The 15,319-nt window shown below is 41.7% G+C and overlaps 1 protein-coding gene across 1 annotated transcript in view; it reads right to left on the bottom strand.

Moving 5' to 3' along the window:
- Positions 1 to 1,758: 1,758 nt before the first annotated feature.
- The window catches only part of LOC104410474 (protein CASP-like), a gene marked incomplete at its 3' end in the record, with an annotated part of 38,007 nt that continues 24,446 nt past the window's right edge, over positions 1,759 to 15,319 (bottom strand). The window contains exon 5 of the mRNA XM_010020638.1: positions 1,759 to 1,807. Coding sequence (XP_010018940.1) covers positions 1,759 to 1,807 — 49 coding nt within the window. The remainder of the gene's footprint in view (positions 1,808 to 15,319) is intronic.

The following is a 15,319-nucleotide window of genomic DNA, read 5'->3' as shown; positions in this document are numbered from 1 at the left end:
GGAGATGAAATCACCTCTTCTGCTTTTACAACAGCACGGATGAATTGCACACTGATGTTTACACACAGATTCAGAGTTCGCTGAATTACAACCAAATTAAGGGTTATGCACATAAGCAGTTATAATTTTGATTAATTAAACAAAAAAACCCCCAAAAGACAACAAACGAAAAATAAAGTAAAAAAAGCCCAAACACACTGCAAGTTTGTTCCAGTTAGATACGAAAATACCTTTAACATTTCTATATAAATAGATATATTCCATTTTAGTATGGCAATGAGGACATCAGAAATACCTATTCTTTAACTGCAACCACCTTTCTACTCAGAGAAAGGAAAAAACCTACTGGGTAAATCACTGCTGTAACTGCAAAATGTACTGCCTTTGCAAAACCCACAAAATAATTCTACGAAACCATCTTTAACACCTACATCATTTCTAAAAAGTCTACAGATTTTCAAATAATTACTAGCACTTTCATAAATATTTAATGCTGTCTACAAAAGTTCTTTGACAGAACTAAAAACCCACTGTGCAAACCCCAGTTTTCTTTTACTGACTGAATAATCAACCCAACAACTTCCAAATCTGCCTTCTGCTTCATTAGTATTTTTCCAATTTATAAAGCACTGATGTAAGGGACAATAAACTTGCTGTACTTGTCAGCTGCACCAGGGGAGTGTGGGGCTGAAAGCTGAGCTAGCAAAAGGAAAAGACAAAACAAAACAGCAGCTGGAGGGGGTTTAGTTTTCAACAGGATCAGTGACCTGGTCTGGCTCCACAAGCATTAGTGACAGCATGAGGCGTGCAGCAGGACTGCATGGTGGGGAAGGACGTGCAACCGTTCCTCCTGGGAGTGAGCTGCTCTTAGGTAAGCTTCAAATGGATCATGAAACCATAACCTGAGAGACTTCAGATCTATCACCTCTGATCTTACCTGACAGAGGGATTAACAAAGCTCACTGATAAGCAAATGCCTGCTTGAGGTTCCTCTCTGTGAAACCATCACCTGTAACCCTGCATGGCCATACACACACTTCTTCACCTCGGTTACTCCAAGTAGAGACTGGAGCAGAAGGGCACTTTGCCTGGGTGCTAGGTTTGGGTTTTTAAAGGTTTTCATTTTAAAAAGTTCCATACAATTGTGTCACTTTCCTGGGAGTGTGTGCACTGTGAGGGAACGTGGGAGAGACATTTCACAGTCTACCAAATTAGCATCTGCAGGAACAAATTGCAATGTCTTTGTTCTCCTGCATGGCACAGCCTGATCCAACCCTTGCTAAAAATTAACACACCAATAAAACATATCAGAAAAAGAAGGAAAAAGAAAAGCCCAGAGAAGCTCACAAAAGCTGGAGCTGCAGCAGCAGGTCAGGCTTCCCTAGGTCAGGCTGCTGGCAGCCCTGCCATTGCTGCAGGGCAGCAGCCCTTCAATTTGGGTAAACCAGTTACCTGCATGGCTGAGGGCCAACATGATGGATTTAGAAACATAAACCCAAGAATAACTACAGTGGGAAACTTAATTTTAAATAATTAGAAGGTAAATATAAGGCAAGCAGTGCTCTACTATGCATACAATCCTCACTGCGTATCCCCAAAGAGCTCTATTTTCCTCTAGATGTGCGTATTTTCTTACTCTACGCAGTTACGACTGCTAAGTGCATATAAAAGAACTGTCATGAAATCCAAAAGAGAAGGGGGGGGGAAAAAGATCAAGTCACACTTAGAATTTTATGGGGGACTCATTTAGAATCCTACCTGATTTGCTCTTTCAAGGTCTGTCATGATCATCTCGATTTCATCAGCCCTGGGAGAACAAGAGAGCAGAAGTACTGTTATCACATGAAGAATGCCTGCTATATGAGTTCATGCACAGCACAATTGCAACATTCACACAAACAATACCAATTTTCAGTATGTTTTTAAAAGGACACAGTGAGACTGATCAGCCAGTCTTCTGAGTGGCAAAATCCTCTCCGGTTTCAGCGTTTGGGACTGGTTTGCAAGTCTCCAATTGCTTTGCCTGTTCCCTTTTTGCAACGAAAGGCAGAATATGAATAATGAATATCTGAGCATATTCATTAGATCTTTGAGGATCTTACTCCCCAACCTTCTGCAGAAGGGCAGTGTCATCTCTCCTGCATGTAAAGCTGCTTCTCGCGTGGTAATTACGGAGAAGTCAAACGCCACAGTTGACCACAGTCAACTACTTGTATGCACGTACACGAAAGTAGCCTGTTACTCTTCCGTTTCAACAGGCCTAGATGTTTGGTTCTAAACTTAGCAAAAGAAAAAATATCCTGAGGTCAAAGAGACCAAGAAACTTAATTTTACATTACACAGGAAAGAGTTTTTTGACACATATTTATGAAACTCTAAATTTAGACTCAGGCTCTTAATGCACTTTGCAAAGCTGAATAGGAAAGTCAAAGGGTTGAAAACTATACACATAGTCAAGGAAAACCAGATCCTTCACATACCACATTAGGTGGCAGCTACCAGCCCTGACCCTTTAAAGCCCCAGCATTTCTAAGACATCGCTTACACAAATGGGCCTAATCCTCCAGCAGTCTTTTTGTATCCTCATGCTCAATCTTGAGCAAATATTCCACACTCATGGTCTCACCTGTGCAAGGTACCAGGAAAAGGGCCTACAGACCCAAGAGTATGTTCTTTATCAATGTAATTAGATATATTACTTCTTCACAGACATTTTGCCTGTCTTGTAGCTCTGGACCATATGGAAGCAATAAACACTATCCTCATCTCCTATGAGCAGCAGCTTTAACCAGCAAGTCCTTTTGCAATCTGCCAACACCATAATGTCTGGGTTTTGTTTTTAATCTGTAGCAGATCATTATCAGGAAAAGCTGTGAAATACTGGAATTCCCTTCCTCTACCCATGAAGGGAAGCCAGGGTTTGGTTTTCTGCTGATCCCACAGAAGATCCATTTTCTATGCAGGTGTTTGCTGGGAAAGATGGTTAACTGAAGTACGTCAGGGTACTGGCACACTCAACACTTCTTCATTACACTGAATATCGACTTACTCTTCAACAGCATTTTAGGGCTGTATGTGCACACTCAGGGAAATGCACTAAAAGATCATAATAAGTAAATGTGGATGTATATACATTAATGGAAAATTATTTTTAATTACAGCTTTTAATGTTGTTGGGGTAACATGAATTGCCTTTTGAAAAAGTCTTTTGGACAATAATGGAAAACAGATTAACATGTGTTTTCTTGTGCAGGAGAAGCTAATGTGCTCTTACATTGGAAAGAACTCATGCACACAATGTTTTGAATTAATAATAAATAATAGACATTAGTTACTGAATTGAACAATCATTCCTTGGGCAAATACGGATTCAAAGTGTGCAGGCAGTAGCCAGAAGACAAAGCTGGACAGGTTAACATAAGCCTACAGCAACACTTTCGATCTCTTTAGCCTCTGCAGTTGTGAAACATCTTTTGTTTTAGACTCCAGCCCCAAAAATACTTGTTAACCCAGTTATGGACATGACAGTATTTCACATGGAAAAGATGTCCCTAAGACCATTCAAGTGACCCCACTGTGTATCTCTAACAGGGATGCGAGCATCCTAATGCACCAAAAAAAGAAAGATGTTTCCCAGCATCTTACAAATATTTTTAGCCAGGATAGTTTAAGGATCGTCTTTATATAAGCTTATGCGTTCAGGCTGAATTTATGTGTGAATGCCTCAGGTTATATGGAGCCAGTAAATGATGTCTGGATTATGTCACATGCCTCCCACATCAGAGCTGGGAATGTCCCATCGCAACACGCATCCTACAGCTTAAGCAAACCCGGTTTCCACTTGCTTCTCTGTAGGGTTTGGAGAACAATAAGACCGCTGGAGTGCCAGGTATCAGCCAAAAATCTGAGGAACTGCAGAACCTGAGAAGAGCAAAGGGCTCAGAAGCACAAACCCCTTGGACCAAGAGAGGAAGAAAATAAGCTGGAGGAAAGAAAATGATTCTGATGCAGAATTGATGAGTGGGAAGGGGCAGAAGTGTGAGGGAGGCTGGATCCATCCCAGGACCCTCAGCCACCTTTAAAGGTCATAGAGGCCAGTGAAGGGAAGCAAGAGCAGGGAAATGGATGGAGACAGCAGAGCGAGAGAAGGAACAGAGGGATGCCCCAAGGCCAAAGGACCAAGGGGAGATGGGACCAAGAGCAGTAAAGCAGAGGAGTACCCCAGACCAGCAGAAAGCTGTGTGGCGGCCACTAGAACAGGCCGAAACACAGGATGGTGCCTGGAAACAAGGTGGAAGGACTCAGGAGAATCCTGTATTTAAAATGGACAGAAGTATTAATAGGGGTATTTGTATGCTGTTTCGGCTGGGGTCAGGATTTAAAAGCTCTATTACAGCACTGGTATATGCAGCCAATTACAAAAGAAAGCAACCGAGGATATAGAATGCCATAAAAGTGACATTTCTGCCCTTCAGCATGCACAGATAATTCTGACTGAATCCAGTAGAAGTGTCAAACTGTAGCCGAGGGCAAAATTGTCCCTTTGTCCTTGTATTGAGACACAGCAGCTGACTGATCCTGAACTCCCCTCTCCCTCACACATATTTTCTACCTAGCTTTGCCACACACGATCTGTCTCTGCACGCTTAAAAGGATGCAACATCTCCAAAAAAATTCAAACAAAACCTCTCCAGCCTAGCAGTGGAGGTTAATGCTGCAACCATAAACGTTATCTTTAAGTAAAGTAATGAATTAAATTACTCTATATTCTTTCCTAGCACAAGTGTCAACAGCATTCAGAAGAATCTTCAAAAGGAATTCAGTCTTTTCATTTTAAAAGCTCAACTACCACATCAGTGGCTGGCACTCAGCAGTCTAAAATCACTTATTTGAGAAAGTCTCTAATAGCTACATTCACTGTTTGCTCAGCAGAAGTATTTATTATGAAATAAATTACAGTTCTCACACCTTTTATGCACTCGCAGAAGCAACTTGCATTGATTTATTGTTTACAAAGCACTGTGTTGAATTCAAACCCACAAGGTACGAGGAAACTCCACTTTGGCTTCACTGTGTTAGTCCCACACAGGTCATTTTTGATGTATTCACTATTTGCTCATTTTCAGCCCTTCCTATTTCAATATTTCTCTTTATTTCAATGGAACTACTTGATAAGCAAAATATATTTGTCCTGCAGGTTTTCATTGAAAATGTGATGGGAACCCTGAAGGGAACAATGGCCAAGTTTAGCAAACCCGTGGTTATGGACCGACCCGAAATTTCTGACCAAAGTCAGAAACTAAACATAAGAACTACACAGGAACTAAACTCACTTACAAGAGACACAGACCTGATTGATTTTACTTTTAACTTTTGTCATTCCTGAAGCAACACATGATTTGGCCTCTTGTGAGTTCCTGCATTCCTCCATCTCCCCAAAAGCTGAAGGCAAGAGGAAGAACCCCAAAGCTTTCTCTTTCTTCAGATGGATACAGAGGGTAAGTAGTCACAAGACCACCTTTTGCTAAAACACACTGATACTTATGGTGATTTACAGCAGATTTCGGCATTGCAACTCAAGGGTATTCAGGGTTTGTCAAGGCTGATACTTTCTTAACATTAAAACAGATCATGCAACACAGGTAATACAATCATTTATCTGATCTAATTCCTTATAAGCTCTGTGTCAGAGGAAAAGTTACCATGTAAGCAAGGGAGCGCTACAGTCTTTTTCTAAGTTTCAACACTTCCAACCTAAGGAATTTAAGCAATCCAATTTTAAGCCCAAGCATTTGGAATTACACAATAAGCATCAGCAAGTAAAAAGAATCTGAACTGTTGAAACAGCACGACCATGAAATATTCTATTATTTCTTCTCTTGCTAGTGCGTTTGAAGTGAAAACCAAACCGCATTAAAAGCTGTACATTTTACAAGGTAGAAGCTTTTACCAGCCACAAAAGAGCCCTCAAAGCTCACTTGCCATCTTTAAAAAGCAACTTCAGGAGTTTAGACAAGAGCACCCCACTCTTCAATTCAACTGCTGATGGGAAATGAAAACTACAGGAAGGCTCCATTTTCCTTTTAAGATGAAGATAAGCGATTTAGGTTTGAGCAGCATAACAAGCAAGCAAATTCAAGAACTGGTAACGTGGAAGCAGCTCAGTTCTTCCAAATACAAATCAATCAGATAAAAACCCTGAACACCACGAAGATCTTCACTTGCAAGGAAGAAGAATCTGGACTTCATGATTAAAATCCAGTTGATCCAACTCCTTCATTTAGATCCCAGCTTAAAAAGGCAGAAACAACTCCTTTTTTATTGACGTGACAAGTGAATGGTTTGCCAAATCTCGTGGCTACAGCCCCCTAAACATTCAAACTTACTGAACCTTGAAGGAAACTGCTGTTGGATTCTTTATACATGGAAGCACTGAAAAATACAGATGACACTTGTGAAATTGCAGTCAGTGGCGTGGCCAAGAAGCCTCTCTGTTGGGGCAGATGAGGATTTTGGTTTGGCAAACAACAAACACCATTTTTTCCCCCACATTTATTTTCTTTACAAACACGTGTAAGTTTCCTGGTCAGAGCAAAGGGGCTATGGAGCCACCGGGGCTTGTTAAAATGGTCTAATTACCAAAACATTTACGCAGGCAATTTCAACCTGAAAGCAGACATTATCAACTCCTGTGCAGTCCTGGTTAAGTAAGGGAAAAAGGTAAAACCTACTTGTAACATAGACCTGTAGCCATCAGAGAGCACATTTTGGCCAAATCAGGTAAACATTTTACCCTTTCTAAATTACAGGCAGCATAATCTAGGACTTTGCTAACACAAGGCAAAAGGTGAAGAGTTATTTGGGACATTTTCAGGAGGAAGAAAAGAAGAAGGGACAGAGCATTAAAAGGGAAGGGGGGAGCAAAAAGCAGTGCATTGAGTTCTTTCAAGTTTCAAGACAGCTTCTAACAGGGAAGGTTCCTGGGTCTAGGAGGTAATTTCGAATCACTAAACAACATGAAAGTTGCCTGCAGCCCAGCGATCGCAGCATTCCCTCAGGGCTCAAGAGCATTCTGGTATTTGAATAATCTATTTTAGTTTCTCTTTAAGCAAAAAAGAAGGATGACAAATTTCCTACCCAAGTTCAAGACTCTTTTTAAGCTCTGCTGTAGATGCCCTCATCTAAACCCTGCACCTCAGTGATCATGCCAAGGTGCCCTTGGTGCTGGCTTGTTTAGTTCCCAGGAAAGAAAGAAGAACCAAACAAGGTCTTAGGAAGCTTCCACTGGAAAGCAATATAAACCCCCCACTAATTCAATTTTTCTTGCACCTTATAACCATCCCTATACACATAGGTTAGGTATTTTTAGAATTCATAATGATTCTAATCCAACAAACATCCAACAGATAAATCCGCTGTTATTGCTAATACAGCCTCCAAAAGTAAGAGACACAAAGGTTGTACAAAGAAAGAAAAGTTATTTCAGCACAACCAGTACAGCATGTCAAAGGGCAAGAACTTACACTTTTTACTACTAAGTTCTTAAATCTACTTTTCAAATTGCAAGAGCTATAGGTTAATATTTTCTTTCACAGGAACCCTCTAAGGATCTTCAGATCAGATAATCCTTTTTCCAATGTCACATAAATCCAGGCCTCTTGTAAAAGAATTCCTCTGTTCAGGGATTCATAAATCCACCAACTTTAGTAATGAATTGGGTGTTTCCTTTCCTAGGAACTCAATTGAAGAAAAAAATCCCCTCTCTGCTAAGCAGCAAAACACTGAAGGCTTTAAATTGAGAGATCCAAGAAAGGCTGGCTTCAGGTGCTCAGCGATTACCCAGTACGTCACCAGGATTAATCCAGGGAATGGTTCGATGTCCACTGTACAGTGTCCAGACCCCTTCTGGCAGTTATCCTATACTAAATCAAGTTCTTCCCCTAGCAAGAAGGAGCCTCAATGCTACCTATTTCAGGATTTGGAGGGGTTTATCAGAATTAATTCCTGTTTCCTCTCATTTCTAGCCCTGTATCCACGCAGTGCTCTGCATACAGATTCAAGCTGAAAAACTAAACTGAACCTCACACAAAGATTTCTCATTAAGCACACCAGATTAGTGTCATAAGTACCGGGATCAAGCAGCTGCAGCAGCTGCACCAGCTGCAGGTATGATCTTCCAATAAATGATGTCCTAAGCGCTTGAAAGATGTCAAGTGATCATCAAATATTGATAAAGGTTAAAGAATCTGCTTATAAAGCCCAAGATATTGAGTAATACTTGGACAAGACAAGAATTATCTCGATCATTAGAAGGGAAAGATCCGATAGAATAAAACATCTTTCAGTCCATGGAAGAACTGTTTTCCAAGAAAACCTGCTCAGCACTTTGTTTTCTCTTTCATGCTTAAGTCAGGATTCCGAGGATAAAGTAAGAAAATTATGTTTGCAATCACAAAGTTTTAAACACAATAGAAATCAGCTTTTTTGCAGTGATACCCCAGGGAGCAGAGTTTCTGAAGATCAGCAGTGTTTTCCTAATCATTTCTACAGAGGGAAATTGATATGAGTGACAGTAATTCATATGCTCAATAAAAGATAAACAGGAAAAACAAGAACTGTACGTAACAGGTAACAGCAACTCTTGGAACCCCAGAGCTGTTAATTCCCATAGTGTTACACATGAATGACCCTGGGTCACTTTGCAAACTGAAGAAGAAAGCCTCATCTAAGCAGCTGGAATAAAGAAAAGGTGGCCCAATATAGGGTACACTTTGTTACTTGATGACAATACCATTTCCTTATGATGACAATACAGCCAATATGAATCTTAGCTCCCCATACTGCTCAACCCCCCATTTAAGCACCTCTTACTCAGCTTTTCGTGTGTTTTCATAGTGTTTTTCTCTCCACAAGAACGGGTCTCTTGTGAACTCCCATGTCCAGCCATCACGCTGCCCGTTACAGAAAGGAAAAGAACTGCAGTAAAACCTTTGTCTCCCAGTCTCATGATCAAACATGTCCCCTTTCACAATGTACTTTTGCTTTACCCCGCAAAACCCTGTGAGTAGTGTTAAAATCGGTAATTAGCAGTGTCCAGATTTGGATCATTCTGGGTTTCCTCCCCCCTCAGACCACTGGTGACAATCCTTTGGGCCACAGAGGAGGTTCAAAGAAGTTTGTTGAAACACGAGATAATTTCTACACCTGAAATTTGCAGAATAACCTTGTCTAGACAGACCTAAAACTCGGTTTCCACTAACTTCCGAGGGAGCTGGTGAGAAGTCTGCAACCTCAGAGCTGTGGGCTCCTGCTCCTCCTTGTTCTAGTACTGGCAGGCAGAGAGAGGAGCCCCTGCTGTAATCATCCTGACCTGCCTTTACTGAGTACTGGGAAAAGGAGAACTTTCTGCTGTTTAATTTTTGATGTACTTATGCCCAAATCCCACCTGCTTGAATGTCCTGAGATTGAGACACTCCACCAGCATCAATACAAAGGCACTGGGTTCGCAGGACGAAGTCCCCAGGGTGACGAACACCATCTCCAGGTTCAGGTTATGCCAAATATTCATGCTCAGAGGAGCAGATTTAGACAAACAAACATTTCCAGCTGCCTTCCTGGCCACTGCCCATCTGCACTGTGCTGTGCTCTAGGTAGCAGCAGTCCCTGCCTGATCCAATACTACGGCTCTGAGGGTTTTCTGACAATAGAAGAAGACACAGATGCAGCAAACTCTCTATTTCCTAGTGGCTTCTGTTACAAATTGAAAGTGCTTGCTGCAATTCCCCTCTCCTGACTTCAGCTGATTCAATAACACACCAGAATTTAAACACAGACACCCTTCCCTCTCCCTCACTTGCACACAAAGCATATCAAAAGCATGGAATTACTCCTGACTTGGCCTTGAGCAGCCAACATGATGTCAATTTTACATGTTTTATAAAGCAACAGCATGTAGAAAACAACTCAAATGCAGGTCATATCAAGCATGTGACCCACAGAGCAATCAAAGACTGCCTGAAACTGTCATTCAAGGTTCAATCATCTTCTTGCAGAAAAATGAAACATCTGTGGCCCAGAGAATTAAGTTATGTATTGCATAATTCATCTGGTGTCTGCCACAGCAGCCATTTTAATGCTCTAGTGATAAACATGTTTGATTATTTTTGTTTTGTTTCCTGTTGCCTCCATGGTATTTCTATTTATCTACCCATACTACAAGGCACAATGGAGATAACAAATATACAGAGCAGTGTTACAGGCACTGATAAGACGTGGGAAATCGACAGTGTTATTAATCACATTAAGGCAGAGTTGTTATTAAACCTGAGGTTCCCTGTAATTGTACTCACTTTGGTTCTTCTGGGTACACTCTGCAGTTAAGATTCGACGATGAAATCACTGTTTCCTAAGGATCCAGGATGAGCTTTAGAGGTCTAAGGGAAAGCTGCTCTCCTCATACACAAAGCAAGTTTCTCACTGCTTCCCATGTTTTCCATCCCCTCGCTTCTTTTTGCTCCTGACAAAAGCAGGAGGAACGTGCAGCTCCTCCCAGGCGATGCAGAGGATCATTCTCTGTTCACTTACTCTATTAGTGGGTTTGTGGTCCACACTGTGAGAAACCCTAATGCAAAACATCCTTTGCAAGTCATTTTGGGCAGTCATTATTTTATTAACGGTAACTTAGTTCAATTCACTCCCAAACTTGTAAAGCCTAACACCTTCTCACTTGCCGTGAGCTTCCCTGACTTTCAGAACACGACCCTGCAGAGGAGGTGGGAATGTTAAAGCTCTGAATCCATACCCTGTTGCCAGGAGTTGACCATTTCTGCAGCCTCCTCACAGAGCTTTAGATGTCAGTTAATGTGTTAAACAATTAAACAGAGCAGCTATCATTTGTGCCAAATTTAACTGACTTGGTGGATACCAGCTTACTCCAAAAAGGTTCTGTGTGCTGGCCAGATGGAAGCAAGCAAGTGCCAGCCTCTGAAGTGGTGGAGTCAGACATATTCTTACCCATTTTCATGATTTGGAGTCTACAGGATTCCCACAGTGAACAAAATCCTCACTGTAAAGCAGCAAGTCAGCACTCCTGCAAAACCTGATCTGGCAGGACCAGAGGTTTACCCGGCACCCTGAGAACTCACATGCTGTTTCCTGTGATGCTCTACATGAAGGTGAGCCAGTGGCTAAAACAACACATCCTCCCCTAAGCCCAAATCCAACTAAAGAACTGTTTCCTATCGATTGTTCCTAAAAGTTGTTTAGACAGCATCTATTGTAATAATACAAGCTGCCCCATCTGTGCTTTGCATGTGCCCCCCATCACTACTTCCTCCCGCAATATTTCCACTCTCTTATCCCCTAAATGTCATCTCTTCACCTCCCAGCCCACAAATGGAAACACGGATTATGGATGCTTTCCAGGAACACACACATGGCTGATCAACTGGCAAGAGAGAGGCAACTGCTGCTCCCTCAACCTGCAGCCCTCCACTCAAGCCGATTATTGTCTGTCTTTCCTACCCATTCCCAACTCCTACAGGATTCTCCAGAGCTCCCTGTGCCAGGGGGTTCTAATGCCATTAATTACTGCTGAAGACAGGCATCAGCTTCCAAGTTAATTTAGTAGAGGAACTGGTGAACTGCAAACTGATCACTGGCAGTAGAACAGACCACGAGCTCATGGAAGCTTCATTTCCTTAGGAAGCTGGGATAACGGCTGTGGTCATGCAGTGCTGCTGCTGGCTCCATGCACACAGACACACCAAATAGGCTGCTCTGCTCCCTCTGCACCAGAGTACAACTTGCCAGTTCTTATTTTACTTGAAAAAGATGTATATTAAAGCATGAAGTAAGAAATGCCTTAAAGACCATGTCTTTACAACTCACATAAGCTGTTTTATAACTGTTTCTTCAAATAAATAATAATAGATAGTTTGGCACTTTGGCAATACAGCACCTGCAATAATTTACTTAGCTTTACTGATGGAGTTAAAATAGATCATTTATCCAAAATTAGAAACCTTAATTGCAGGCATCTGAGGTGTCATTCTCTTTTATCAGAATGGCAGTACTTCAAACTGTGAAGTATCATCAGGAAGAATTGTCTGTGCTTTGATTAAAGATCCTCTAAAAATACACACAAATATTTTAACTTAATAATGTCACCAAAGTCACAATGTGTAAAATCAGAACAAGCATCTTGTCAAGGTCAGGGAGTTTTGGGTTGTTATTTTTGTTTTAGAATCACCATGTCACACCTGAAAAATTACTTCAGGTTTTGAATAGTTAAAACCCTGAAATGAACAATCTTCCCTCATTCTACACCTATTTCTGGATGTTTGTTTTCTTTCAAACAAAAATAACCTCAAAAATTGGACACTCTTCACAGTTTTTACTATAGCAACATGCATATTCCAGATTCATCTTTAGGAGTTTCTTTCCAGAGTCACTCAGCATCTCTTCTCCTTAACTACAGAAAGAGCCAAGGAGCTTAGGAATTTGGAAAACGTAGGCACCTATTCCTTTCTCCCCCTACTTATTCTGTATCTCTGTCCACCACAGTAAGAACCTATAAAATGCTTTTCTCTAACTCACCTCAGTGTATACTGAAAGAGATTTAAGCCAGTTTGGAAATAAAACAGCACAGTAAGCAATTTCATGTACAGGTGTCACTCCACAGGCATGTATCAAGGGAAAATTACTGTTTACCACCACAGAAATGACAGACCATCAGGTCCTACCTTGTGGAGAATGGTAATTTTCCAGTGGCCTGAACGTGTATTAAGGTAAGTGTAACAGACTAAAGAAGAGAAATCCATACTTGTTTCAATCTCAGCTAAACAGCTCAAGTTCCATAAATTATCTGTCCCTTCTACCTGGTCTGACTTTGGTAACTGGTACTATGGAACCTAAGACAGCACTCCGTGGCCTTTTGAAGGATTTACTGGCATGAAGCAAGATAAATACGTCCAATAGGCCAATAATCTCCAATTTACTCTTTCTTACCAAGCTGCTTACTTATCCCTCTAAGCACATTTACTAACAGGCATCCAAATACGATAATATCCTGCTTCCCTGCACTGTCAAATGCACCTGTAGAATCTGGTCCATGGTTTATGATAGAATTTGGGTAAAATGCAACTGATTTTTGCCTTTTGCCTTTATCTGTGTAAAGGACATGCACATCATGCAAAAGAAAAGCTAAACGTGACTCTGCAGTAACACAGCACTCAAGTGGGAGATGCATTTGGGGAATGCTTCAGATGCTTTTGGCTTTAGAATTGAATACAGGTGATATGTCAATTCTCTGCTGGCTACTCAAGCAAGTATTTCCTTCTGGCTATTGAAGAAAACAGCAGTACATGGTCTCTGATAAAGGCAACTGACGTCCTTCTAGCCAATAAATGGACTGAAAATAGCATAAAGCATGATGGCAGGTGTGTTTAGTGTACAGTTTGAGTAGGTTCCCATGAGCTATGCTGAATATTAACAACCAGGATGATTGCTATCTTTCTAATCATGTCTCCAATTACCAGTACAGTTTTCTCTCTTCCCAATTTGTTCCAGCTTTGCTCTGAATGGAAACACGACTTCTGTCAGATTGCACTCGTGTCACCATTATGCAGTTTCAGTTTATAGCTATCAACAGCATGAATCTTGCTGACCTGAGTGACAAAGCAGCAAAAAAAAACCAGGCAGAAAGAAACAAAGGAGGGAACTGGAGATCATAGAATAGAGAAAACAAACTGGAGGAAGGAGCAAGGGCAGATATTGCCTAAATCTGCACAACCAGCACCATTTCATTATTACTTAAGGGAGGCTGATGCCTGAGACACAGAGCAACCTGCTGGCATTCAGATGAAAGAACTGCCTTCCTCTCCCTTCCTGTTCTCACTCCAGTGGGGCCCTCAGGGGTTTTACTTGGTCGAGGGGCTGGATGGTGGGCTGGCACCAATTAGCTGCTGTGCTGGTGTGAATCGGCGCAGCCCCACTCGAGTCGCCTGCTCCAGCTGAGTATCTGGTGTATTTTAGTTTTACATGTTTGCTGAGTGTATGAAGCTGTTCAATTCTTTTCTAACCCAAGCCTCCTGTTGGATGGGATTAGGAGAGATGCTCACTAATATGACTGACAGATTGCCTATCTACACAGAATCTAAACTAGATAGATATTAGAGAGCAAAACGGCTTTAAGGAATGCTTTGTGGCAAACCCCACCAACACTGGGTACTACTGCAAGCCCTCGGAGGACAACAGTGCAGTTGTTTCTAATTTAACCTTTTGCAATTTTATTTGCAGAACCACGTTTTAAATTCTCTATTTCCCTTTCAACAGTTGTTTAGCTTTTAAAATACTGCTGAAGGAAAACAGCTTCAGGCTTGACTAATATTGTAGTCCGTGGTATGGAATTATTTGATCACGATGTTTCAACAGTTAATATAACAGGGTCAGTGTTTCCACAGAGTGGGAGTTTAAACTCAAAGTAATAGTTTTCTGTTGCTAACGAAAATTCCTCAACATTTCTACTATATCCAAAAGATACACTAATGTCAGAAGCCTCTTCAGTGGATGAAACCCATCCTTCCTACATGGAACTAAGAGCTGTAGCAGAGAAAGGAGGTCAGACAATGCCGATCTACCTTTCGGATTGGCCTATTTTTTCATGGAGCTCTACTCCATTAACCAACAGGTCTCAGAGGCACAAATCCAGCATTTGCTTCATGAGCAAGTTCACATTGTTTAGACCTTTAATGGCCAAACCTCATTCTCTGGTGACTCCCTGACTTTGGGAGGTGTCAGGATAAGCCCGTAACAACATCAAGTGTCACCCCTCCACCTTCCTTCTCTCTCCCTCCTGCTGCAGCACCCACATTTCTCAAGGGGTGACACCCTCTGCCCGGCTCCCTGTTCTCACCTGCAAGATCTGGTGAGCCCGGATGATCTGTACCTGTCGAGCTGGACACACGGGCAGCGTGGGGACCCGTGTACTGGGCTCTGTGCTTGATGGGACACCCAAGGAAGACACATCATTTGCAAAGACACAGCTTCCCTGTCCTCAATTTATTGGGCTCAGCTGGGTACATACCTGGAGCATGAACTTGTACACAGGCACAGCCACAGAGCAGGGGAATTTCCCCTTCTCCCCTAAGTTCGTGCCATCAGTTCCGGCGCTGTATGTGTAACAGTTTTAAACTTTCCAAATAAAGCCTACCTAGTCTTGTGCTATTTTCTCGAGGCCTAGCTCCTTTTATGGCATTAAGTAGTAAATCAGTAATTCAGGGATCCTTACTTTGCTGCTGAAGTGTTATACAAACAGAGA

Source organism: Nestor notabilis, unplaced genomic scaffold (genome assembly GCF_000696875.1).
Source record: "Nestor notabilis isolate BGI_N333 unplaced genomic scaffold, ASM69687v1 scaffold25538, whole genome shotgun sequence".
NCBI lineage: Eukaryota > Metazoa > Chordata > Aves > Psittaciformes > Psittacidae > Nestor > Nestor notabilis.
The sequence above is the reverse complement of the archived record's forward strand: the minus strand, read 5'-3'. Positions and strand labels throughout refer to the sequence as shown.